The sequence below is a fragment of the Rousettus aegyptiacus genome, unplaced genomic scaffold, assembly GCF_014176215.1.
Source record: "Rousettus aegyptiacus isolate mRouAeg1 unplaced genomic scaffold, mRouAeg1.p scaffold_m13_p_5, whole genome shotgun sequence".
In the NCBI taxonomy this organism is placed as follows: domain Eukaryota; kingdom Metazoa; phylum Chordata; class Mammalia; order Chiroptera; family Pteropodidae; genus Rousettus; species Rousettus aegyptiacus.
In genome coordinates, this window is record NW_023416308.1 from 114,359,662 (window position 1) to 114,385,014 (window position 25,353).

General features: G+C 60.3%; 2 protein-coding genes across 14 annotated transcripts in view; one reads left to right on the forward strand and one right to left on the reverse strand.

Annotated features, from left to right (window-relative positions):
* MYRF (myelin regulatory factor) overlaps window positions 1-21,471 on the forward strand; it is a 33,878-nt gene extending 12,407 nt beyond the window's left edge. The window contains exons 2-27 of one of the 13 annotated variants that reach the window (XM_036220392.1): window positions 92-179; window positions 394-657; window positions 2,996-3,057; window positions 4,002-4,272; window positions 5,285-5,535; window positions 5,628-5,751; window positions 7,483-7,678; window positions 9,019-9,095; window positions 9,279-9,389; window positions 9,823-9,913; window positions 10,276-10,476; window positions 10,761-10,872; window positions 11,408-11,517; window positions 12,248-12,408; window positions 12,482-12,554; window positions 12,827-12,915; window positions 13,202-13,270; window positions 13,677-13,757; window positions 13,933-14,021; window positions 14,124-14,309; window positions 14,508-14,759; window positions 16,348-16,450; window positions 16,675-16,749; window positions 17,139-17,244; window positions 18,665-18,739; window positions 18,933-21,471. In XM_036220392.1, coding sequence (XP_036076285.1) covers window positions 92-179; window positions 394-657; window positions 2,996-3,057; window positions 4,002-4,272; window positions 5,285-5,535; window positions 5,628-5,751; window positions 7,483-7,678; window positions 9,019-9,095; window positions 9,279-9,389; window positions 9,823-9,913; window positions 10,276-10,476; window positions 10,761-10,872; window positions 11,408-11,517; window positions 12,248-12,408; window positions 12,482-12,554; window positions 12,827-12,915; window positions 13,202-13,270; window positions 13,677-13,757; window positions 13,933-14,021; window positions 14,124-14,309; window positions 14,508-14,759; window positions 16,348-16,450; window positions 16,675-16,749; window positions 17,139-17,244; window positions 18,665-18,739; window positions 18,933-19,013 — 3,398 coding nt within the window. In that variant the 3' untranslated portion in view covers window positions 19,014-21,471. Of the gene's footprint in view, window positions 1-91; window positions 180-393; window positions 658-2,995; window positions 3,058-3,217; window positions 3,321-4,001; window positions 4,273-5,284; window positions 5,536-5,627; window positions 5,752-7,482; window positions 7,679-9,018; window positions 9,096-9,278; window positions 9,390-9,822; window positions 9,914-10,275; window positions 10,477-10,760; window positions 10,873-11,407; window positions 11,518-12,247; window positions 12,409-12,481; window positions 12,555-12,826; window positions 12,916-13,201; window positions 13,271-13,676; window positions 13,758-13,932; window positions 14,022-14,123; window positions 14,310-14,507; window positions 14,760-16,347; window positions 16,451-16,674; window positions 16,750-17,138; window positions 17,245-18,664; window positions 18,740-18,932 lie in introns of those variants that run through there. The other 12 variants (XM_036220394.1, XM_036220393.1, XM_016127821.2 and 9 more) reach the window with 12 other exon arrangements.
* Window positions 21,472-22,039: 568 nt separating this feature from the next.
* TMEM258 (transmembrane protein 258) lies at window positions 22,040-25,176 on the reverse strand. The gene is made up of 4 exons (XM_016127914.2): window positions 25,054-25,176; window positions 23,490-23,599; window positions 22,771-22,906; window positions 22,040-22,158 (listed from the first exon to the last, which is right to left on the reverse strand). The coding sequence occupies exons 1-3, from the start codon at window positions 25,159-25,161 to the stop codon at window positions 22,780-22,782; spliced, it is 345 nt and encodes a 114-aa protein (XP_015983400.2). The 5' UTR covers window positions 25,162-25,176; the 3' UTR covers window positions 22,040-22,158; window positions 22,771-22,779.
* Between the last annotated feature and the right edge of the window lie 177 nt (window positions 25,177-25,353).

The following is a 25,353-nucleotide window of genomic DNA, read 5'->3' on the forward strand; positions in this document are numbered from 1 at the left end:
GGTGGGGAGGAGCCCGGGGCGTAGGTCTCAGAGGGCCCAGAGGCCTAGGAGCCGCGCCCCTCCCCAGCTCACATCTGTCCCTCCCCTGCAGGCCACGACATCAACGGCGCCCTGGAGCCCTCCAACATCGACACGAGCATCCTGGAGGAGTACATCAGCAGGGAGGATGCCTCGGAACTGTGAGTGGCCCTAGGACAGCCTCGGCTCCACCCCCGGCCAGAGGGCCGCAGCCGCCTTTCACCTGGGAGGTGTGGCAGGGCCCCGCCTCTGACAGCTGCCGCTGGGCCTTCCCCAGCCGCTGACCCCTCTGCAGTCTTCGGCTGGCCTGCGGGTGGGGGCCCCCGGGACGGGCTGGGGTCCTGGCTGGTGCTGAGCTTCCTCCCTTCTCCGCAGCTGCTTCCCTGACATCTCTGCTCCAGCCAGTGCGGCCTCCTACCCCCACGGGCAGCCAGTGATCCCCGGCTCCAGCGGGGTCCACCACCTGAGCCCCCCGGGGGGTGGACCCTCCCCGGGGCGCCACGGCCCCCTCCCACCCCCGAGCTACAGCGCCCCACTCAACTGCAACAACAACAATGGCCTGGTTATCGCTCCCAAGCCCTTCCTGGGGGGCTCTGGGCCCCCCATCAAGGCTGAGCCCAAGGCTCCCTATGCCCCAGGGTGAGTGAGGGCAGGGAGCATGGCCGGGGAGGGGGGTTTAGAAGCAGAGGCCCGGGGGCAGGCAGGGCGTGGGCCTGGGAGGAGCTGGCCAAGGCCTGGCAGTGGTGAGGGCGCTGCCCTGTAAGGGGGGTAGGGCCGAGGGCCAGGCTGAGGAGGGACTCTCGGCTTTGTTCTGTGGGCAGCATGGAGGGTTCTGAGCAGGGAGTGATGAGGGCTGACGTGAGTGCTAGAACAATCTCTGAGAGCCGGCAGGAAGGGGTGAGACCGGAGGCCGTGACTTTACCTCCGTAGGAACGACTACACATGCATGCACAGCAGTGCACACGCACACGCCCACACACGTGTGCACACACGGAGGCACGCGCACTGCCCTCCCTGCGCCAGCCCCGTCCACTTCACCTGTGCATGTAGCCGCTCTTTACTGTGGCCGCAGGTGCTTGAAGTTCCCCACATCCACGCCAGCCTCCCAGACCCTCCTCCCAGCACACGTCAGAGAAGTCCACACTGGCTGCCTGACTCAAGGGCTCAGGCTGGGCCTGGTTCTAGGCGGCCACCAGCCCAGCCAGACTCCAGGACAGCCCACAGACATGTGCTGATGAGGAGAGGCAGGGAACGCGGGCTCAGAGAAAGTTCTGGGCTCTCCAGCCAGGGGCAGAGACCCTGTCTCTGGGCGGAAGAATGATCATCCGTGCTGGGAGCATGACACCATTCATGGCCCAGCTCCGCTTCCGGCTCCTATGGCCAGCCAGGCTGCTGGCTTGGGGAGGGACCACCTCAGTCAGGGCCTCAGCAGCCTCTCTGTAAAGTGAGCCCCAAATGCTCCCCCCTCCAGGGGACTGTGGAAATAAAGCGAGGTAGCACAGAGGAGGAGCTGGCGTGGGGAGCGGGTGGTAGCTATTTCCCGGCTTACAGGGGTTGAGCAGGGAGGCGAGCTGGGGTGCCAGGGTGAGCTGCAAAAGGCAGACATCTGCTTGAGGGTTGAGGCCGAGAGGCTGTCTCTAATTTACAGCCCCTGAAAGGAGGGAAGAGAACTAACGTGTAATAAGCACCTGCTGGGGGCCCGCTGCTGTACCCCATGCTTTTGTGTGTGCTCATCAACTGTCCCTGGTAACCTGCTCCTGGGGGACCCCGAAACCAGCCTTCGAGGAAAGGTCTGCTTCTGCTCATAGCAGGATTCTAATGGCCCTCTGGGGCCATGTCTCAGGGAGAGGGCTTGTCCAGAGCTACACAGGGACTCTGGCCTGGACCTTCACTGCCCCGTGCCTGCCAGACCCTGTTCTAGGTGGCAAACAAGGCGGACACGTCCCTGCTGCTGTGGGTCCTGCGACCTATCCAGGGAGGGAGGTATCAATCAATTAATCACCACACTGAGGAGCGTGAGGAGCCACAAGGAAAGAACATGAGACCTGATGAACTTGGGGCATTTGGTTGCAGGGACCTGAGGGTGTGAAAGACCTTGACACACTCGAGAAACCCAAGGCCACTGTCGGGGAAGTGCAGGGAGCAGGCGGGAGATGGTAGACGTGGAGCCGGAGAGGCCGGGTCCACGCGAGGGGCCTCGGGGGCCGAAGCGAGGGTTCGGTCCCCAGCACTTATCATTTTTCCTGTCATCCTCACAGAGCCTGCAGGGTTGGGCGGGTGGTTTGTCCATGGGAGCACAGGGACTTTGGGATCAGCCCCTGGCTGTGTCCATGATGGCTCGACCACCTGGGGCAGCTGCCTAGGCATAGCGGTGGGCAGGGTCTCCCAACGTGGGGACCGGGGATGGCCGAAGAGCTGGATCCCCATGTGAGCACAGCCTACCCCTCAGTGGACGAGCACAGGGTTCATGCAGGACGTTTTGACCTCTCAGGGTTGAGTTTGTCTTTCACTGGAACCACTGATAAAACCTGTAAGAAAAAAATAAACCCAGGCCCAAGGGGGCTGGCTCCCTGCCCAGCCCACACCTGCCTCTGGTGGGGCAGCCTCCAGTGACGTACTGAGGCTCCCCAGGCCCAGCCCCCCAGGAGCCCATGTTTCTAGGAAATGAGGGCTTCAGTGGGTACAAGAAGGGAGGAGCAGGCCTGGCCCCTTAGCCTGGGGACAGAGCCCTTGAATGTTTACGTCATCATCAGGGGCACTGGTGACTGGCCCCCAAGCTCCCAGTAGGTCTGAAGGGATGCTGGGCAGGAGAGCCCCTAGCCCTGTCAGGCACCTCAAGGTGGCTCGTACAGAGAAATGCGCCTAAGGGTGCCTCCAGCCTCTGGGGTCTCTGAGACCCCACCTCATAGAGGAGCCGCCTGGCTTAAAGGCAGGGGCTCAGCGGCCCTCCCAACAGCCCCTTCCTCCCCTCCCGCAGCACACTGCCGGACTCGCCCCCAGACTCGGGCTCTGAGGCCTACTCCCCGCAGCAGGTGAATGGTGAGTGCAGCGGGCACCGCCCTCCCCCTCTGGGGTTTGGGCAAGTGGTTGGGGCGGCCTTATCGGGGAGGGAGGGAGCAAGGGAGGGAGGGGGCCAGCGGCTGCCCAACAGGCCCAGATTATCGCTGGTCAAATACTCCCTGGCGCTGGCTATTGTTTCCCGGCGGGCGGGAGGGGAGCCTGGCCCTGCCTCTGAGCAAGTGTCCCTGCCGGCGATGCCACCCGCCTGCCCTCCTGCGCCATCATGGACGTGCCCTTCGGCGGTAAGTGGCCGGCTGCGGAAGGCCCCGTCTGCAGCCTGAGCACAGGCCTCACCAGCTCACTGGCTGCCGGGCCCACCTCACCTTGAGGGGTGCTCCAAGGTGCTGTGGCCCCCAGGTGGCCAAGAGCAGGAAGATCATGGGCGGGCAGCTGTCTCCCCACAGCCCAGAGAGGGGTCAAGAGTTCTGTTTATCTTACCAAAAACATCTCTGGAATGCCTCCTGGGGAACAAAGGGAGCTGGGGCCTCCCCCTCAGGCTGGGGGGCTGGCCCCTAGACACCCGGTAGAGGGGCTGCTGGAGGGAGGAGGCTATCGCAGGCCTGTGCTGGGGGTCCAGGAGCCGCCTTCCTGAAGCCCAGGGGAGGGTCAGGCCTGAGAAGAGCTTCGGGAGAGCCTGGGGGTTTGGGACCTCCTCCCGTAGCAGGGCTAGCTCGGCCCAGGGGAAGGAGCTGATGAGGAGGGGGTAAAAGGCCGCCAACCCCTGGACCAGGGCTTGCCTCCCTGCCCAGGCCTCTAGTGGCCAGATTCTAGGGTGCCCGATTCCTCTCCCACGTGGAGCTGGTGGGAGGGCAGCCCCCAGGCTTGGCCTAGGGCGGGGCGGGAATCGGGAGACCCCGCAGGGGTCGTGCCAGGGGCCTCAAGTGAGGCAGGTCTCTGACGCCAGCCCCCCTTCTCTCCTGCAGACCCCCACCTTCTGCGCACCATAACCCCTGAGACCCTGTGCCATGTGGGACTGCCCTCCCGCCTAGAGCACCCGCCCCCACCCCCAGCCCACCTGCCAGGCCCCCCTCCACCCCCGCCTCACTACCCCATCCTGCAGCGGGACCTGTACATGAAGGCTGAGCCCCCGATGCCCCCCTACGCGGCCATGGGGCAGGGGCTGGTGCCCGCCGATCTCCACCACACCCAGCAGCCCCCGATGCTGCACCAGCTGCTGCAGCAGCACGGAGCTGAGTAAGATGTGGGCAGCCGCCCCTGGGGCGGGGAAATGGGCTGGGGGGTCAGGGCAGCAGCAGGCAGGACGGAAGGCAGGTGGGGATAGGGATGAACCCAGGAAGGGCAGACGGCCCTGGCCCCAGGGGAAGGGGTCGGCGTATGTGTCTGCACGGGCCCAGCAAGGCGGCCTGGATTTCCAGCCATGGCCCCATGCTCAGCCCCGTGGCCCACGTGGGTAAACGAGGGCTCCGAGAGGGGGTCGTGCTTGTCCAGGCGTGGAACTAGGAGGGCCAGTGTCGGGGCCTGAACCCCGACACCAGCGACTCTCCGGCTGTCTCGCGGAGTCCTCGGGTTTCTGAGGAGGTTCCAGATGGAGAGCCGAGCCCCCCACGCTGACGACTCTTCCGGCCCGCAGAGTCGTCCGTTTGTGTTTTACACGTTGAGATTTTTGAGAAAGACCTAGTTCAGGGAAAGATTCCACTGCCAAAACGTTTTGTCAACCAGAAGGAAGAGGGGTACGGTACAGCCCCCCCAAATCTTCAGCCGCCTTCCCAAGAAACTCCTTCCTGCCGTTCGTTGTGGCCCAGGCCCTCTGCCTTCTGGGGCTCGTTCCTAACCACGCAGGCTGCTGTCCGGAGAGTTTTCACTGTAAAGGGGGACACCCAGGGGTCCTCCAGGGGGACACCACAGCGAAGAGGCCCCCTCGTTCATTCCACAAGTGATTCCGAGTGCTCCGTGTGCCAGGCCCATTGTCGGGTGTGACGGGGACACACAGACAAGTCCGGTGTGGCTCCTGCCCTCCTGGACGCCACAGTTTGGGGGGGTAGGGAGGAGAGACAGAAATAGGGAATGACCACACGGACCGCAGGGGGACCACTGAGGAGGCAAAGCCCATGGGCTTCCTGTAGGAGGCGTCCTCTGCTTTGGGCATATCCTGCAGGAACAGGGTGACGAGGGGAGGAGGGTTCTATCCGAGGGAGTGGGCTCAGGGAGCGCCAGCCCCACATAGCACACACCTCTGTCCCCCCAGGCTCCCCACACACCCCTCTAAGAAGAGGAAACACTCTGAATCGCCCCCCAACACCCTCAACGCCCAGATGCTGAACGGATTGATCAAACAGGAGCCCGGGACTGTGACCGCCCTCCCTCCGCACCCCGCGCGAGCCCCATCCCCGCCCTGGCCTCCCCAGGGCCCGCTCTCGCCAGGCCCTGGCTCCTTGCCTCTCAGCATCGCCCGGGTCCAGACGCCGCCTTGGCACCCACCAGGCGCACCCTCACCAGGTACATGGCTGGCCCGCTGGACTCCGCAGGGAGCCAACCCTTCAAGTTGGGGAGTGGGGCCCAGGGCCCACACAGGCGGTCCTTCCCTCTAGGTCTCCTGCAGGACAATGACAGCCTCAGTGGCTCCTACCTGGACCCCAACTACCAGTCCATCAAATGGCAACCGCATCAGCAGAACAAGTGGGCGACACTATACGATGCGAACTACAAGGAGCTGTGAGTGATCAGTGTGACTCCCCACACCTCCTGGCCACCCCCCCAGGGGCCCCTGGTCCTGGCGTCATGGTCCTAGAGCAGAGCCTGGGGGCCTGCTGGGTACGGTCCATTTTACAGCTGAGCAGACAGGCTCAGGACGGAGCTAGGACTGGCGACCAAGGTTCCTGACTCCTGGGCTAGCCCGAGGCCCCCTTAAGAAGGTGGTGTCTGCTACAGAGGGGCCGTTGGAGGCTGAGTCAGGGAGACGTGGTGGATGGGTGTTTTCTGGCTTCTCCTTCTCCTCCTTCCCCTCCACCCCTTCCACCTCCTCCTGCTGCATTCCAGGAAGGTAGCAGGAAGCTGAGTGTTGGCGGGGAACCTTCCAACAGCCCCCTCCTAGGTGGGGAGTCCCGGTGGGTGGGGGAGGGCCAGGTCAGAGGCTGCCTGGCTTTCCTTGCCCTTCCTCAGCACCCACCTGGACTTGCTTCCTGGCCTGGCCAGGAGCATTGCGGGACTACTACCCTCCCTTCCAAGGAAGGCCAGGGAGGGGTGTGGCTCTCTTCAGCTCACCTTGGACATTGCTGAGCCTGGGCAGTGCGGCTGGACTTGGGCCCTCTCACAGGGGAGACCAGCCTTCTAGATTTGGGCATCCCAGGCTCTATGGCATTCGTTGGGGGGGAGGGGGTAGAAACGTCGTGTGTGTGTGCGTGCGTGCGTGCGTGCATGCGTGTGTGTGTGTGTCTAGCTGCTGTGGTGGCCGAAGGGTCCCTTGAAATCCTGCCAGGCTCGAGTGGAAGTCTTTGGGGATCTAGCCCCTATGGCCTGATGAGGACTCCCCAATCTTACTTCTACCCATGTTGGGCCAGCCTTGCCAGGGCCAGGAAGCTGGTACTTCCTGGGTGTTCCCCTGGGGCGGGCAGGTGGGTGGAGCCCCGGGAAGGAGAAGTGGTGAGCCCCTAGCCTTTCTGTAGACATTAGCCAGGCCCGAAGTCCTTTTTCCACACGTGGAAACCTGCGCCCTGCCCAGCGTTGTCCAGGCAGGCACTGGACGCTGAGGGCACTGCTTGTGCCTGCGGAGCTGGGCGAGGGCCGGCCAAGCTGTAGGCCAGTGATCGCTCCCTTTCCTGACACCTGGAGGTCCCCCAAAGGATCCAGACTTGGAATACTTTCCCAGCAACAGACGGGAAAACAGGTCGGGTTTAGCTGCCCACAGTGCCCCTGTCCCCACCCCGGCGGAGTCAGAACGAGGATGTTTGGGGGCTTGAGTGAGCTGGTGGGCAGAGGCTGGGCCAGCTCAGAGCCGGCGCCTGGTTCCACCGTTTCCATGGCAACCAGCTGTCAGGCGCAGTGAGGCTCCACAGACCATCCCCTCTAACCCCATCCCCCATAAGGGAGGGGGCTTCAGGCAGCATTCTGGGAAAGAGCCAAGAGTGCTGAGGGGCTTTAAAGCACCCCTTCTCCCCCAGCCCCCCACCCTCCGCCAAGAGTTCCTTCCCATCTGGTGGGCCTCGAGTCTTTTGCCCCGCCTCCCACATCCCCAGGGCAGGGTGGTCCCAGGAAAGAATCGGGGTGGAGATAGCAGACCTGAGCCCAGATCCTCCAGAGACTCAGTTTCCATTTCCGAGACGTGGAGGCAGCCCTGTGAACGGTGGGGGTTCAGGGTAGGAAATTGGCACACAGACGTAGGGGGGGGCAACCAGCATTCCAGGCCTGGCTTTGGGGACTCCGGTGAGTACCCTCCCCTCCCTCCAGGCCCATGCCCACCTACCGTGTGGACGCCGACAAGGGTTTCAACTTTTCGGTGGGCGACGACGCCTTCGTGTGCCAAAAGAAGAACCACTTCCAGGTGACAGTGTACATCGGCATGCTGGGCGAGCCCAAGTACGTCAAGACGCCCGAAGGCCTCAAGCCTCTCGACTGCTTCTACCTGAAGCTGCACGGAGTAAAGGCAGGTTTAGGGGCTCGGCAAGGAGGGGCAGCTTGGGGGGGCATCGAAACGCCCCAAGGGGGAGTGAGTGTGTCTTGCGGAAACTCCTCGTGGCCAAGTCCACCCCCTTCCCCACCCTTCCTGCCTTTTCTCCCACGCTGCCCCTTAGCGGGCCGGCCCCCTGAGCCCTCTCCTCACTTACGCTCCTTGTTTCCTTCTCCAGCCCGTGACCCCAAGTCTGCACACCCAGCCCAACCCCGTCCTCTGAGAGCTCTGGCGGCCACCTCAGCTCCATATTCCCAAATGAACTCCCTGCAAACTTGCCCCACCCCCCGGGCTCCCCTCTCAGGAATGGGGCTCCAGGGCCCTAGTTGATAAACCCGGGGCCCACTTGCCCACACCTCATCACACACCGGGCCGTGCTGTTCCCTCCTCCCCTTCCCTCTGCCCCTCTCCACGCCAGGCCATCCTCCTTGTCTGAATGTCCATGGCAGCTTTCTCTCTGGCTCCCGACTCAAGCTCCACATGAGACATGGTGGGCCTGACACTCCTCGTTCTCCCAGAGCCCCCAGTGCCCTTCTGGCAAAGCCCCATCTTATAAGCTCAGCCCACAAAAGCCTTCGCCTGCGGGGTCCAGCCCTTCGCTCCGGCCCAGCCGTCTGCTATCCCCCAGACCGCTTGTGCCCATGACAGTCCCTGCCTTCCCTCAGCAGCTTCCTTTCTCTGGGACTCCCTCTGACCCTCCTGTCCTGGTCGACTGCTCCTTGACCTTCACCATTTGCTCTGCTGCAGTCGTTGGCCCTCGGGACACCTGCCATAAGGCCCATCTTGACTTAGAGGCCCCTCCCCTATCGCACGGCCCTCCTAGGACAACCTTCATGGATGTTGATTTTGAGCTTGGGGCTTGGCTGGGTGTGTCTGCTTTGGTATCACGAGCTGGGCTTGGCGCCTTGGCATGGCTCGGACAGTGCCCGCGGAGGGGTTAAGGGAACATGAGTGTGGGAGGGGGGCCGGGAGCAAGTGGGTTTGGGTGTGAGTGGGTGTTTGTGGAGGTCAGTTGGGGGTATGTGTCCTGGGTGGGGGGGGGGCTGTGGTATGGATTGGGGGCTGTGAGGGTGACTGGAGTGTGTGCATGGTCTCTCAGAGGTGGGGGCAGTGGCGTGGGTGTGGGTCTGTGGGGTGCGCGGCTGCGTAGGAGACGGCACCCGAGTTTATGGGAAAGTGAGGCTGAGGGGAGGGCGGTGCCTCTGTTTCCTCACGAGCTCCAGCTGGGCCAGGCCTGGGCTGAGAAGCTGAAGGAGGGGCAGGACCAGGGAGCGAGCCAGGCCCTGAGGTGCCAGTGGGCTCCACTCTTCCCACAGCTGGAGGCCCTGAACCAATCCATCAACATCGAGCAGTCTCAGTCCGACCGAAGCAAGCGGCCCTTCAACCCTGTCACGTGAGTGTCTGTCCCTTGTAGGGGTGGTACCTGGGAGGACTCACCCTGGAGTTGGCTTGGGAGCTGGTGGGGGGGGGGCGGCCAGGTAGGCACCCATAATGTCCACCTCTCAGACCGGGGCCCCGCCCTCTGGCCTGGCCCTCCGCAGCCCCCGTCCCTGAGGACCTTGCCCTTCCCCTGCAGGGTCAATCTGCCCCCTGAGCAAGTCACAAAGGTGACCGTGGGGCGCTTGCACTTCAGCGAGACCACTGCCAACAACATGCGCAAGAAAGGCAAGCCCAACCCCGACCAGAGGTGAGCCGGCCGGACCCCTGCCCCAGTGTCCCTCCACTGCTGAGGAGGAGGGGCGGGCAGGCGCCACCCAGTGTGGCACGCCAGGCATACATCCGGTCCCGCAGGCTGACCCACTTCACAGATGAGGAACCTGGCGTAAGGATGGGAGAGCAGAAGCCTGGCTTCTTCTGGGTTCATCAGCAGCTCTGTGGCTGCCTAGCTGTGGGCCCTGGGGAACTTCCGCCCCCTAGTGGAGGCTCAAGTTCCTCTTCTGTAGGACGGAATGTTCAAGCCGGCTTCCTGGGGGTGCTGGGAACCTGGGGGAGATGACCAAGTGGTCCTCAGTTTTGTACAGCGCGCATCTGACCTGGGAAGGGTGGCGGGGTCGGGGAGGGGCGGGCAGTGGCAGGTGGGGCAGGACCCTGGGTGCCTCTAAGACCCCTGTGTGCCCCAGGTACTTTATGCTGGTGGTGGCACTTCAGGCCCACGCACAGAACCAGAACTACACGCTGGCCGCCCAGATCTCAGAGCGCATCATCGTGCGGGTGAGGGCCATCTCCCCCCAGGGACTCGAGAGTCCTCCCCAGAGCTGGGAGAAACAGCACCCTGGAGAAATACCAGGGCACTGGGGCGTCAGGGGCTGGAGCGCTGATCCTGCCGGGCACTGTCCGTGTGGCTTTGGCCAGTGCCCCCGCCCTCTCTGGCCGTCAGTTTTCCTCCACAGTAAAGCGTGGAGATCGACAGGACTTGGTAGCCTCGAGATCCCACGAGTGACTGAAAGTTGCCACCGTGGGAGGGACAGTTTAAATTGGGCATGGTGCAGTGAGGATGTCTGGCTGCAGCCGGAGGGGCAGCTGCGGGACCCCGCGCCCCAAAACCGATCCATCCAACCCCAACTCTGTGCTAGGCCTCCAACCCAGGCCAGTTTGAGAGCGACAGTGACGTGCTGTGGCAGCGGGCTCAGGTGCCGGACACTGTCTTCCACCATGGCCGTGTGGGCATCAACACCGACAGGCCCGACGAGGCGCTCGTCGTGCACGGCAACGTCAAGGTCATGGGCTCACTCATGCACCCTTCCGACCTGCGGGCCAAGGAGCACGTGCAGGAGGTGGGGTTGGGGCTGTGGGTGGCCACAGCTGAGCTTTGCACGGGAGGGGCTCGCAGCCGGGGTGAGCCGGGGGCGGAGCTCGTGGAGGGGCGGGCCCTACGGAAAAGGGCTTGAGGGGAAGGAGGAGCGGGAGGCTGGCTCTGGATGTCTGGAGCTAGGGATTCCGGTAGTAAGGGCTCCCCTCTACACTGCACCCTCTGGGCTGTCGCCCTCCTGGGCTCCGGGGCCCCCTTTGGATGGTCCATGGGAGGAGGGCTTCAGCCTTGGCCGTGGCTCCTGCGCAGGTGAACACCACGGAGCAGCTGAAGAGGATCTCGCGCATGCGGCTGGTGCACTACAGATACAAACCGGAGTTTGCCGCCACCGCCGGCATCGAGGAGGCGGCGCCAGAGACGGGTAGGGACCGGCCCGGGGTTACCGGGGTCCCGGGGAACCCAGTAACCGCGGCCCTCAGTAACCCCACCCCAGTCCCAGTCCTCTGGCAAGTCTGTCCCTGTCCTCTGGAAACCGTCCTCCCAGGAAGCCCCTCCCGGGGAACTCTGCCCTCCACAAGTCAAGCCACTCAGCCCCTGGAAAGTCGCTCCTTTCCTGGTCCCGGGTACCTCGCCCCTGGAGTCCGGGAATTCTCATGGCACCGGATCCCAGCCCCTCTGCCACTTGGATAAATTCTGCCTTCATCTTCCTGGATCCCTGCCCCCTCCCCCTGGGGTCCTTGCTCCCAGGAATCCGCCCCTCCCCCATCCAGAAGAACCCCACATCTCGACTCCTGGAACTGTGACCCCGTGAACACTTGTCTGTGGGAGCCTCCGGTTTCAAGGCTCCTTGGAATTAAAATCTCTAGCCCCCAGAACTTTGCCCTCTCCAGCCCTCACCCCGAGAGTGGTCGCCTCCCCCCGACAATACACACACCACTTGGCTTGACCCTTCCCAGGTGTCATCGCCCAGGAGGTGAAGGAGATCCTGCCTGAAGCCGTGAAGGACACTGGAGATGTGGTCTTTGCCAACGGGAAAACCATAGAGAACTTCCTGGTGGTGAACAAGGTCTGCGCTGGGAGGGAGCAGGGTGGGAGGGAGCCAGAGGGGCAGGCCAGCCGGAGGGCATCCACCCCGCCCCCCATAGAGGCTGGGGGCACTGAAGCACAGAGCCACCTTCTCTCATGCTGCCTCCAGAGCCCCCTGCCCACGCCACAAGGAAGGGGGTGGGCATCCAAGGCAGAAGAGGAGACTTGGCCACTCGATGGCTGTGTGATCTTGGGCAAGATCTTCGAGGGGTCATTTTCCTTCCTTGCAAAGTGAGGGTAACGATAGTAACTGCTAAGACATCCTCACGCGGTTATCGCAAAGCTTAAACACGTGGCTTTGTGTGGAGTTGGTGTTTGTGATTCACCCGGCGTGAGGCCGGGCGCCACGGAGCACGTCATGTGTTTTGGCCTCAGCTGAGTAGTGACGTGCTGAAGTCTGAGACATGGCGTTCACGAGAAAAGGGAGATCGGAGGGCGGGAGCCCCTGACAGAGACAAGACATTTTGACCGGGGCTGGGAAGGGCCGGCTGGTCCGGCCGAGGGGATGACCTGAGCCAGGGTGCAGGGGCGGAGACGCTCTTCAGAGACAAGCACAGGGAACCGTGTGTGGGCGCTGGGCTGGACCGGAGGAGAGGCCGGCCTGGGCAGGGAGGCTTCAAGGGGTTCCCCTCCGGCTCCCCGACGGGGCTGTAGCCTGGGGCTCCCGGGGGTGGACTGTGCCCTCAGCATCGGCCCATTGCCCGAAGCAGGAGCGCATCTTCATGGAGAACGTGGGCGCCGTGAAGGAGCTGTGCAAGCTGACCGACAACCTGGAGACGCGCATCGATGAGCTGGAGCGCTGGAGCCACAAGCTGGCCAAACTGCGGCGCCTGGACAGCCTCAAGTCCACCGGCAGCTCGGGCGCCTTCAGGTGGGGCTGTGGGGCGGGGGAGGGCAAGACCCCCTTCCCAGAGGCACCTCTGACCCTGGCCTTCTTGCTGCAGCCACGCAGGGAGCCAGTTCAGCCGCGCTGGCAGTGTCCCACACAAGAAGAGGCCCCCCAAGTTGGCAAGCAAGGTGAGGGTGGGCAGGGGTGGGAGGCAGGTGGACCCGGGGGGGCCTCCCCATCCCCATGGCTTCCCTTTCCAGCTTGTCCCCTCCAGGCTCACTTCAAGCACTTCCCTTCTCATCTCGACACTGTCGCCCTCCCGGCCCCGTTGCTCCTTCCTTGTCCTCTGCCCACCACGGGGATGAGGAGACCTTAACACCCCCACCTCCAGCAGAGCCCACAGTGGGTAAGACCATAGGCTCCCTAAGTCTGGGCTTCTTCCTTTCCTCTCGGTCCTCAGCCATCATCTGTGGTCCCAGACCAGGCCTGCATCAGCCAGCGCTTCCTGCAGGGAACCATCATTGCCCTGGTGGTGGTCATGGCCTTCAGGTGACTTGTCTCGCAGGCTCTGGGGTGACCGGCTGGCGGAGCTGAGCTGCCCACGCACCCAGGCCTGGGGGGAGAGGATGATGGGGCCTGAGAGAGCCCCTGAGGTCTTGGGGGAAGGAGGGGGCCTGCCTCATCCTGTCTCATTTCCCTGCGGCTGGGAGACCAGTTACAGGCATCAGCTGGGAGCCCTGGCCCTGCCCTAGAGAGAGACAGAGAGAGAGAGAGAGCACGCGCGCGCTGGGTGGTGGCTCCAGCTCTGACCGTGGCCCTTTCCTGTGGTTCTCAGTGTGGTGTCCATGTCTACACTGTACGTGCTGAGCCTGCGCACCGAGGAGGACCTGGTGGAAACAGATGGGTATGTCCCCGGAGGCCTGGCTGCCAGCTGAGCCACTAGGCCAGGTGGGGCTTTAATGGGCAGCCCAGGATCAGAGCATTCCCGTCTAAAGGGGGTTCCGCCTCAGGCTTTCGGCCTGCTGGGGGCTCGTAGGGGTAGGTGGGAGGGTCTCCCCGGAGCGGGGCAGCCGTTTTTCAGTCCCTGCAGAAGCCAATGTTTTTCTCTGGCCTCCTCAGTGCTCCTCCAGGTATCTGGGCCTCTGAGAGTCAGGGGCATCTGCGGGGTCCAGGCCGGGGAAGGACCACAGTGGGACCTCGGGCTCTGTCCGCCCATCACCCTCAGCATCTGCGGCCATCTCTGACTGTGTCTTCTCTCTTTCCTTCCCTGCGCCTGTTCCCCTGCCCCTTCCCTCTCTGCTGCCCCTTAGCTCTTTTGCCGTGTCCACTTCCTGTCTGCTGGCCCTGCTCCGGTCCCAGAACCCTGGGGGGAGCGAGGCCATGTGCCCATGGTACGTGTCTAGACCAAGCCCCGTCCCTGCTGCCTCTGGCGCCTGCCATCCTTCTTCCTGCCTCCTTTCTACCTCCCCTGTCCTCCTCCGCCTGCCCCTCCTGCTTCTCCAGGACTCCCAGGCTTCCACACTCAGACCCTTCCAGCCCCTCTGAGCTCAGCCCACCCTTCCCCAGCAGGTCCAGCCAGAGCTTTGGGACCACTCAGCTCCGACAGTCCCCTGTGACCACTGGGCTGCCAGGCACACAGCCCTCTTTGCTGCTGGGTGCGTGCCTGGGGTGGGCCTGGACGGATGGGGTGGGGGAGAGGTGGCTGTGTCCTGGGCGGGGGGCCCTGCTCTGGCTCACACAGCCTCTGGCTTCCTCAGTGACTACCGGCCTGACCAGCTTGGTCCCAGGTCCTGTCATCCGCGCCTTAGACCTGTGTTCCAGCCACCCCTGCCCAGTCGTTTGCTGCTCCTCACCCACGCCAGGCCCTACCATTGACCCTAGTCTTGGCCCCGGCTTTAACCCCAGCCACGGTCTCAGCCCCAGTCCCTCCACCAACCGTTCAGGTATGGCTATTTCAGGGCCAGGGTTTGGGTTGGGGGTCTTTTATCTGAGTCCGGAGAAAGGCCCCCCAAAGATGCATCGCTGGGTCTCCTGGAGCAAGAGAGATGGGGGTCACCCAGAATCCAGTGGGGTCCCTAGAGATAGCTGGGCAGGAGATAGCCAGTTTCCTCTTCTCAGCCTGTCCCTGATTCTATCCACAGGCCCCAGCCAGATGGCCCTGCTGCCAGTCACCAACATCAGAGCCAAGTCCTGGGGCCTGTCAGCCAATGGCATTGGTCACTTCAAGCATCCAAAGAGCTTGGAGCCTGTGGCCAGCCCTGTAGTCCCCTTCCCTGGGGGACAGGGCAAAACCAAGAACAGTCCCAGCCTTGGTCTCCATGGCCGGGCCCGCCGAGGGGCCCTGCAGACTGGCCTGGGCCTTGCCCAGCCCACTGAGGCCCGGGGCCAGCCAGGTACTTGTCTTACCCCCTGCACCTCTCAGCGCAGCTGGCTAGGCTCACTGGCCAGGGTCCCTTTAAGCCCAGTCACCTGAGTGCACAACTATCAATCAGCAGCCATGTGCCGAGCATTACTGCGTACCAGGACACGGGCCAGGAGCCTCACACATATCACCTGATTCAATCCTCACAACACTCTTGCAAGAAAGTACCTGTCCTCATTATTCAGATAAGGAAACGGAGGCGTAGACAAGTAAATTAACTTTCCCATCAGCAGCAGAGCTGGAATTTGATTACAAGTCTTCCTGGCTCCTTTTGTGTCACCAGGGGCAGTCCCCCCAGGTTTTCCAAACTTCAAACCCTTGGTTTAACAAAGAGGGCGAACCCGTGTTGCAGAGTGTTCTCCAAGGCGCCCCGGGGCTGCCATGGAGGCTGAAAGCGAGGCCAGAGCCTTCCTGGCTTCGACCAGACACCTCCGCTCTAGGTATTGATCTTCCTCATAAACTTTCATTTGATGGGTTTTGTGGCTTAGAGGAAGAAAAAACCTTAGAAACTGTGGCTTTCAGAGATTCCAGTTCAAAGTGACGGGGAAACCCCACAGGCTAGATGCTCAGTAGGCAGCCGCTTCCTGGGCCGTGCTGTGTGGCTGCTCTGTACAGGCCCCTGGGGGTGACGAGGACATGCCCTGCTCCTGGAGAGCTCAGAGATGGGAAGACAGCTGTGCGATGAGGCTCTGAGGCGACACACAGGCAGCCCGGCGGCAAAGGTGGGGAGGCGATCAGGGAAGGAGCAGGAAGGTGACCTTGGAGCTGAGTCTCTGAAGGGCAGTGGCAGTTTGGCCAGAAGAGAAGTGGGAAGGCGTTTTCCACAGTGTGTGTCTGACACCTGTCCATGGCCCCCACGGAGTATTCTGGATCCCGTTGGTGTCCATGGGTGAAAATGTCCTAGGTCCAGCAAATGTTCAATGGCTGGTGGTCCCAGCTTCCGCTTCCTGGGTGGAAGGTCAGGCTGAGCGGCAAGCCTGCAGGTGAACTGAGTGAGAGGTTAAAACCTCATCTCCCTGACCTCTCCTGTCGCACTTCAGGCCCATCCCCACCCCAGCCAGCCAGCCTGCCCCTTGGGTGAGTGCAGAAAGGGCCCCGAGCAGTGGTGTGTGGACAGATGTTTAACAACTGGCTCTGTGTGTGGGCGGGGCCGGTGCTGACAGGCATGTACAAGCACTCGTACCCACTGGCCGATGGCTTGCTGCCTGCTGGAAGTCACTGAGCCCAGAGCAGGGAAGAGGTGTGTGGGATCGGGAACAGAGGCCTGAAGAGCGGGCTCCTGTCCCGCCCTGGCGAGGGATACAGAAGACCATCCCTGCTCCTGGGTGAGCTCGCTCTGTCAGGGAGACAGGCCTCAGGCTCATGGGAACTGGCTGGTCCTAGGGCTTCTGGGGAAGAGGCCGGAGTGCCCTTCCCCTGCCCCCGCCATTATGGGGGTCTGGAAAGAACATGAAAGTACTTGGAGTAAGGTGCGAGTGATTGACCCAAGTCTGGCAGGGAAAGTCTTGGCTGCTTCTGATCTGTGTCCTGCCTTGTCACCCTCCTCCCTGCCCTAACAGCCTCTCTCCTTGCAGACCCAGTGCCCTCCCTCACCTCCATCCAGGTGCTGGAGAATTCGATGCCCATCACCTCCCAGTACTGCGCTCCAGGAGATGCCTGCAGGTGGGCTGGGCTTCCTTCACCCCAAGGACAGGTTCCCTCAGGTGACATGATCCTAGCTGTACTGATGCCCAGACCTTGCCCGCCCCCTGCCCCCAGGGAGGAAGGTGGGGCAGTCCCTTCCTAAGCCCCTGAAAGGCTCAGTGTAGACTGGGGGCTGAGGAGTCCTTTGGGGCGGGCGCCAGTGGGGGTGGCCTTGGGCTGAGGAGCCAGTGTTGCCCTTTCAGGCCTGGGAACTTCACCTTCCACATCCCTGTCAGCAGCCGCACCCCACTGCACCTCGGCCTGACCCTGCAGATGAAGTGAGTGCGCTGTGGGGGAGTGGAGAGACCCAGTGGTCCCAGGCAACTTGGGGAAGGGGGCTGGGGACAGATGCGAACTCTGCCTGCTCCTTACTTAACTGGCCGTGTGACCCCGGCCATCTCACCCCGGCCGTCTCTGGGCTTGTTCCTCATCTGTAAAACGGGCGGCCGCCTCACAGGGGCCGTGAGGATCGTGCGGGATGGTGGGTGGGAAATGGTTTATAGCGGTCTAGGGCCTTGACTCTCAGGAATCGTTTATTGTCGGGCTGTGTGAGGGTTCAGTGGCTTGTGTCAGCGGGGCAGGAGACACAGAATGGAGGGCTGGCTGGGAGGGACGTGGGGCGGAGGAGCTCGGAACCCCATTTCCTGGCTAACTGGGCCTTCCGCAGCTCCTCGTCCCCCGTGTCCGTGGTGCTGTGCAGCCTGATGTCCAAGGCGGAGCCGTGTGAGGAGGGGGACTTTCCACAGAGCCTCCACACCCACCAGGACACCCAGGTAGGGGGCAACTGGGAAGCTGTGGTCCAGCCAGGCCCCAGAGCACAGCTGGGCCCCAAAGCGGGTAAGAAGGAGCCAGGTCAGAGTGCTCCCCACAGGGGACACTTTGGGGCCTGTCTGGGGGCAGGGGGCGGGGACGTGTGTGCACTACTCACTGCTGAGCATCTCCTGGCCCCGTCCCTACACAGACAGAGCCCTGGGGGGGACAGTTCCATAAGGACTAACCTGGGACCAGTACAGTGGCGGGGACGAGGAGGGAGTCCTGAGCCCATGGCAGGGAGGACTGACCTTGTCCAGTCTCTGGGTCAGGGCAGGCACCCCCCAAAAGTCATGTTTAATTGAGATGACACCTGATGGACAATTTGGGGACAGTGTCCGAGGAGTAGGGGAAGAGCACGTGCAGAGATCTGGAGGCCAGAGAGAGCATGGTGTGCCAGCAGGGCTGGGAACATGGTGCGGGCTGTGAGTCGGGGAGGCAGTAGGTCGGGGGGTCTGGACCTCAGGCCCGAGCTAGAGAGGTGGCCCAGCTCCATGTGGGAGGTCCTTGGGCTACACGTAGAGGGCTACCTCTTGCCCTGATAACCGGATGGCTGGGGCCCTGTCGCTGTCCAGCTTCTCACTGGCTGTGCGACCCACTCAAAGTTTTGACTCTCAGCACAAATTAAGTGAACTTCTCACCCTTCCCGCGTTCAGTCAACAAGAATTCATTAGGGCTTCCCCTGTCTCAGACCCTGTGCTGGGCCCAGCTTTGTGGAGACGGGTGGGGTATGCACAGCCCTTGCCTTCCGACAGCGCATGAGCCAGGGAGAAAGAGCATGCAGAAAATACCTCGAGTAGAGGAGGAAGTCGGGGTGGCGGGGGACCCTCAGAGGCTCAGGCCCTGTGGCCCTAAAGAGAGGGGAGAGCGCCTGAAAGGGGACAGAGAGCCCCACGACACTTATTGGACCTGGAGCTCAGGCCCGAAGCCACACGCTACGGAGGCGAAGCCACATCCTCAGGTAGGAGGCGGGTGAGCTGCCCACGGCTGGGCCCCACCCCGCCCCGCTCTGCCACACGTCACTGTGTGCTTTTAGGCAAGTAACTCAGTTTCCTCATCTATAAGCAGTCGCCTCATTGGGTCACAGTGAAATACTTTGATGTGCCCGAGGCATACTGGGTGAGAGGGCAGGTAGACGAGACAGGGAAGAGAGGCAGGGGCCAGGTGAGGACAGCCGGGGACTTGTGCCTGGCAAAGTCTGCACTGAGGGTGGCTGCCACTGCTCCCCGAAGCAGAACGTGCTTCCTCCGACCTCTCTTCAGAGCTTTTGGCTTTTCCCCGTCAAAGAGCTGGCCGCGCTGCCCCGAGCTGCGGTGGCCGTGTGAGAGGGGTGCTGGTCGGGAGAGGAGCGGAGGGCCGTGCTGACCCCTTTCTCCTCTCCAGGGCACGTCCCACCAGTGGCCAGTAACCATCCTTTCCTTCCGCGAATTCACCTACCACTTCCGGGTGGCACTGCTGGTGAGCACGGGCGCCCCATCCGTCCCTGGGGGGCCAGGCAGCTGTACCTGTATGGAGCTTGGGAGGAAGGGTGGGACGTTTGTAGAGCACATGCCAGGACTTGGGACAGTGTCAATTAGGTCAGCAAAGGGAGCACCTCCTGCCTTGCACCCCCCAGAGCCACCTCACCCATTCCCCCTGCCCTTCTACCCAGGGTCAGGCCAACTGCAGCTTGGAGGCCCTGGTCCGGCCAGCCACGGACTACTACTTCCGCTTCTACCGCCTGTGTGACTGAGCTGCCCTTCCCGAGGCAGCGCCACACCAGGGCCTGGGGGTCCCTGGCTGCCCCTTCCACACTGGATACGGTGGTGTTACACTGGAGCCCACTACCCACCAGCTCTCCACTGTTCACTGGCACGTCCTCGGAGAGACTGAGCTGGGCTTGGCCCTCCCTTCAACTGGTGAAACTGGAAGTCCTCACACTGGAGCTGCTGATCCTGCTGGTTGCCCCTCTCACACTCCACAGAGACCTCCTGGGACCAGGACAAGACCGGACCGGTTCACACCTGTCCAGATGTGGCGGTTACAGGGCTGGCTTCAGGTGCTCCGGAGGCAAGGGGAAGCCTGCGGCAGACAGTCCAGGGCCCACCATCCCGGCCTCCCTGCCCGCCTCTGCGACCAGCAGGGGCTTGGATCAAGCCCTGAGACTTGGCCGGACCCACACATCAGTGGAGGGCTGACGGCCCTCACCCTCGAAGCTGCTCCCTGGAGGATGGCTAGGTGGTAGACTTTTTGGGGTTCGACTGTTACGCTGGACTTGGACTTTGAAGTTTTAAGTGTGGCCCATGGGGTCTCCTGTCCCTGGGAGAGCTTGGCTCCAAGAACTCCCAGGGCAACTGAAGCCAGCCCTGGATGAGTCAGAGAGACCGACCACATGCCTTATGTACACTTTGTACTTGGTAGAACCAGTGGGGCCAGTGGGCCAGGTAAGCCTCGGCCCCTTGAACCTGGAGTATTCTGGAAGGGAAGTTCTCTATGAGCTTCCAGGAGGCGGTCAGGCCCCATGGCCTGGGCTCCTGGGAGCTGCCAGAGCTCTCAGTGGTGTCGGTGACCCGTCATTTTCTCTGAGCAGAGGAGCAGGAATCCCTGCAAGGCGGCAGGCCATCTTAGCTGGTGGGTGGCTGCAAAGAGCTTTTGCTGTTATTAATGAAGTAATTACTAAAATGCACTTAAACTGGAGCAGGAGTGGAAGGAGGGAGATGCAAGGCCCAGAGTGCGCCAGAGCCCTGGGGGGTCACTTGCAGACAGGACCCTGGCTCCTTCTGTCACGGGAGCCTCAAGATACCTATCCCACTCCCAACCACCAAGACTCTGGCCTCTTCCTCCACTCTTTGTTGGTGGCCTTGTCTCCCCAAATCAAGGGCTCCTGTACTGGCCTTGGACAGCCGAGCTAGGGGAACCCGTGCTCGGCAGCAGGCCCAATCTCTTCCCGCTCCTCCCAGGAGCACAGCGGGGAGCTCGGGTTAGGGCAGTAGTCTTAAGTGCCAACGTTAGTCCTCTCTTAGTGGGTGCCTGCAGCATTCTCGGCCACATCTAGGCTCATGGAGTGTGGAAATCATTTAGCCATGTCTGCTATGGGCTCAGACTTGGGGACAGGACTTGCCATCTGTCCTTGCCTTGTGATGGTCTGCCACTTCTTTGGGAAGTAGGCCTTACCCCTCTCCTCTCATTCTAGTTTTGAACAGGAAGTTGGGTTGGGGGGCCTGAATCTTGAAGTCTATGAACTGCAGGTCCCTTTCTGCCGTGGATCTCAAAGCACTTATTCTCAGGATGGGGAGACACTGGGGGGTGGGGTGTAGGGGGCTAGTGGGGATACCTGGCCTCCCAACCCCTTCCTCAAGGTGGCTCCATTCCCTCATTCTGACATAGGAATTACATGGCTCCCTATACCATGTGGGGAGCCCAGCCTTACTTAGGACTACTCTGCTCTCCCTCTTCTCACTGGGGGAACCTCCCTAAATGACTTAAAACTGCCAAGCCCTGCCCCCTGTAATAGGATTCTGGGGCTTCTTCCATGGTGGGGTCCCGTGTTCTTGTCCTTAACTGGAAAGTGACTTTCCACTGCCCCCTGGCGCCCATCTGGACACAGCACAGCCCCAATCTGGTTAGCAGCTGGCTGTTTCCATGACTGGGGAGGGGGTCCTCAGTGCACCTGTTGGGGCCAAGTAGGGGCCCCAAGCTGCTCAAGGGGCGCGGGGGCGGGGGGGTGGTGGTGTCAACCTTGGACCAAAGTTGCCTTAAACCCAATAAAGTGAAAGGGCGCAAGGGAAGGTAAACGGGCCGTCTGCTGGAGGCCGACAACCGCCTGGCTGGTGCCAGTGAGTAGGTGTCTTGGCTCCGTGCCCTTACCCGGGGCTGGCAGCCACCCCTCCCTCTCTCCCTTTTGGCATTTATTCCACTGCGCTAATCTCCCCCAAGCTTCAAGTTGTACATAGGGCCTCTCAACACCCAAACCCCTGCTCACACATCTCCCGTAAAAGCCTGCGTGTGCATAGAGCACCCCTCCCTCCCAGTTAACCCCCAGTTCCCATCCCTGAGCTTTGACTCATATTTATCATTTACCAACTCTGACTCTGGAGGAGGCAAAGGGAAGCAGCCCTGGGCCTGCTTGCTTCCCGTCCCCTGAACTGCTCTTTTCTTCTGAAGTAAATATACGTATATAAATAAATGTATAAATATGGCTTTGTATCTGAGCTTGCCTCCCAATCTTCTTGAGATTGTTCTGGTGGGAGATGGAGTCACCTGTGGGGCTAGGACCAACTGCCATCTCTGGGGCCCCTGAGCTAGATAGATGTTTTGTACCCCATTATTCTGCTTAGCTGCATGCTACACTTGGGCACAGGATTCAGCAGCCCCCTCCCCTAACCATACCCCATGGACCCACCGCTGCCCCATCTGAGTTAAAAGTAGTCATCCTAGAAAAAGCCTTCTTAGGGGACAAACTGAGCCTAGCGAAGTTCCCCAGCCATGGAGGGTAGCACATTTAGAGCAGGGTACTGGCCCAGGGCAGACCTGATTGGTGTAGATTCCTAGAGAAGTCTCTACAAATAGAAGAGGGCAGGCCAGCCACTTCCTATCCACAGGTGAGCCTCGAATTCCAAGGACAGGACACCCTTCCTACATCCCCCTTTCCCCTCACAGGTAGAGAGCAGGGCACCCCAGCAGCAGCAACCAACTGAAAGGCGGAAGAGGAATAGGAAGGACTGGGAAGTCATGTAGGTCCCAGCACCACCCCCACCCCACAGAATGGGCACCGGACAGGACAGTCACACATCTACCTTTATTGTGAGCTACATTTAGAGCAACTGGAACACTTCCAGCAATAGTAAAAAAAATTAATTTACAAAAGCAGGGATCCGGTGAAGCTGCGTGGATGGAACCTAAAAGAAGAGAGGGGCATCAGAACGAGACCAGTGACCCTTCTTTGCACCCACTTTTCTCACTGAACTCCTATGCTGCAAGCGCAGGGCTTACGGACACCGTTCTTTGAAGCTGAGCCACCAGAGCCAATTCTGTCATGTTTGATGAGTTATCTGCAGCAAGTAGTATTTCTTTTTTGGTTTTCACCACTTAGCTGAGATTTAGTTCAATGCCTGAAAACATCCAGACTAACCAAAGCAGTACTCCTTGCAGTAAATTTTAAGTCCCAGACCCAGACCCCTCTGGTCCACTCCCCAGCAGCCTCTCCAATTCACTGGTGTTATGACGTTTAGAAATGCAGATGTATAACCATGGGTAGCCTGTGCCCACAGCCCTGTGTAGGACATCCCAAAGCCAGAGTGACGCCCTGGGCAGCAGGCAGAACTTAGAACTGACAACGTAGTCACACTTGGTTCAAAGCCACATTAGGAACAGAGGAAGAGGCACATGTGTCTGGTGTCACTATTCATTCTGAGTCCGTCTCCATTAATCAAGGGATGTATAGGCCTGAGGACCCTGCTGATGTGGGTGTAGGACTTCTCTCCAGTGTCCCGCCCTGTCACAGCTCTTACCTTGGGAGCTCATACATAGATGCCGACCCAGAGCAGCAGGAAGAGGACTCCAAAGCCCATGAAGAGTGAGGCCACCAAGGAGATGAGGAGCTCTTTGTAGATGTCCCGAGTGTACTTGGTGGAGGTGACCTCATAACTTGCAGGATGGTTGAGGAAAAGCAACGGGATGGGCTGCACATGGCAGGAAGCCTGGCCAATTCAGCTCTGGGAGAAAGGTATGGGCTCTGGGCTTTCTGGGAGGCTTGTCTGGCTCAGTGCAGCCAGGCAGAGGGGCCCAGGAGATGACCTGGACTCTGGTACTCCATACCACCCCTCTACCACCCAGGAAGAAAATGAGGCCCAGAGGGATTAGGTCACCCGCCCCAGGTCACGCAGCTGATGCATGGTGGAACTCGACTAGTCAGATTTCCTGATACCTGAGGGCACCCCTCCTTATACCACTCTTCCAACTTCAGATCTCCTATGCCTTGCCTCTAGTCCAGCCAAGCCCTCTGCTCACTATCTTAGAAATCTAAAGAGCAAACTGAACTCACCCTGAACTTGGAAAATAAGGCCACGACAACCTGACCTTGGGCATCAAGAACCTTCCCTCGACCTCCTTACCTTCTTCCATCCCCACACCAGAACAAAACTGGCAGGGTGCATGGACCCAGTATGGGTTCTGCCTCAGTTTCCCACATCACTAATTCTGGCCCACTGGCTGCACAGTGGAAGGATACACGAAGAACCAGGCGGTGAAGAACATGCCAATGGCCAACAGCACCACGGTCAGATGGGGAAAGACAGCCGGGTTCACTGGGCTGGTATATCTGCTCATGGCCTCGAGCTCCTAGGGGAGGGCAGGATATCAGAGCAGTGAAAGAATGCTATGACTTCAAGCTGGGGGGTCTATGGGGTCATCAAGGAGCCTCATGCTGCTTGCTGTGACTGCTAAAGGCCTGTTGCAGCCTGGGAAACATGGAAATCCTTCAGAACCAGTATCAAGTGATTCAGTTGAGAAATGACAACAATTACATCTTAAACTAAGGTGGCACTTTGACTTTTCAGTATAAGACAAGAAGGGTGGCTGCGAGTCAGAGGCTGAGACACAGAAGGTGACTGATTAGCTATTGATCAATGGTCCTTAACATTTTGAGGCCACTAACCAGTATGAAAAAAAAATGTGATGAAAGTCATGGACTCTCTCTCTCTGCCTGTGAAAAACCACATAGAAGGAAAAGTCTATGATTTTAGGAGCTTTATGTTCCCATGTCAGTAGATACAGAACCAGTACCCAGATCTCAAATTCTAATTCTGTATTTTATTATGGAATCTCAGGATCTACAGGCAAGACATCAGTTAAAATTCTGGTTTTACTGAATAATATGAGTCTCAGCCAACTAGTTACAGTACTTATCGCATAGGGTTAATGTATGATTTAAGAAAGACAATGAACGTCAAAGCATCTGGCTACTGCCTGGCATAGAGTAATTGCTCAATTGGTGTTTGTTTCCTTCCCAAAGTTTAGGGAAGATTATGAGATAATGCCTGTGAATGAGGGCTGTAAACATACAATTCTGTACGAATGTTAACTTCCATTGTCACCTACCAGCCAACGTTTCTAAAATCCAGAACATAACAACTCTAGAGAAGTAAACTGACTCCATTGTTCTAAGAGACACTGGAATTCAATCCAATAAACATTTATGCCCCCCTAAAAATGACAAAGACAATCGCTGCCATTTACTGAGCCTCCAGTTGCAAGCCCTGTGTTTGGCATTGGGAATACAAAGATGAATAGACATCATCACAGGGATAGAGGCTCGTCAGACGGTGGTCACCAGGAGGCGTGGCAGATAACAAAAAAGACCAGGACACGTGGCAAGAGGTCAGTACAGAGATTGTGGGAGCTCCCAGGAGAGTGCGCCTAAATGCCTGAGGGTACTGGAAGTGCTTTACCAGGAAGGAGACATTTGCCTTGTAGGATGAGTTCGAGTTCGGCAGGTGGAAGAACTTTCCAAATATAGAGAAAAGCTTGATCAAAGATAACAGTGGCAAACGCTAGAAGTAAGTAAAATGCACCTCACGCCCCTCACCCTTAAAACTCACGAAGTCAAAACCTCAGCCTGGGGAGTCCCTGGCAAAACGCTTCCCTTCCCCGCCCGTCAGCCCAAGCCGGAGGACATAGAAGCCTTCGGCTCTCTGGGTCTCGGACGACTAAGGCCTCTGCGAAAAACGGGGCGTGGGGACGGGCCCCGAGGGGATCCTCACAACCCTGTTCCGAACTCCCTTCATGCCGCTCACCATTTTGCCCGGCGCTAGGTAATCCTTCGCTCCGCCACCGGAAAAACGCGTCAGCACAGCAAGCGCGCTGTCCGGCCGGAAAAGGAAGTGCGCCTGCGCAAGTGGCATTGTGGGATTTGTAGTCCTGTGATTTTTTTTCTTTCTTTTTTTTGGAGGAGGGTGGTGGTGTAGCTGCGGCTGGAGCCTGCTGGGATCTGGGGCGGAGTAGGGGAAGCGGTGGAGAAGGGTAGGGTAGGGTCGCTAAGCGAGTTCGTTCACCTTGGTCTGATTCTGTCGTGAGAGAAGCTGGCCAAGGGGGCC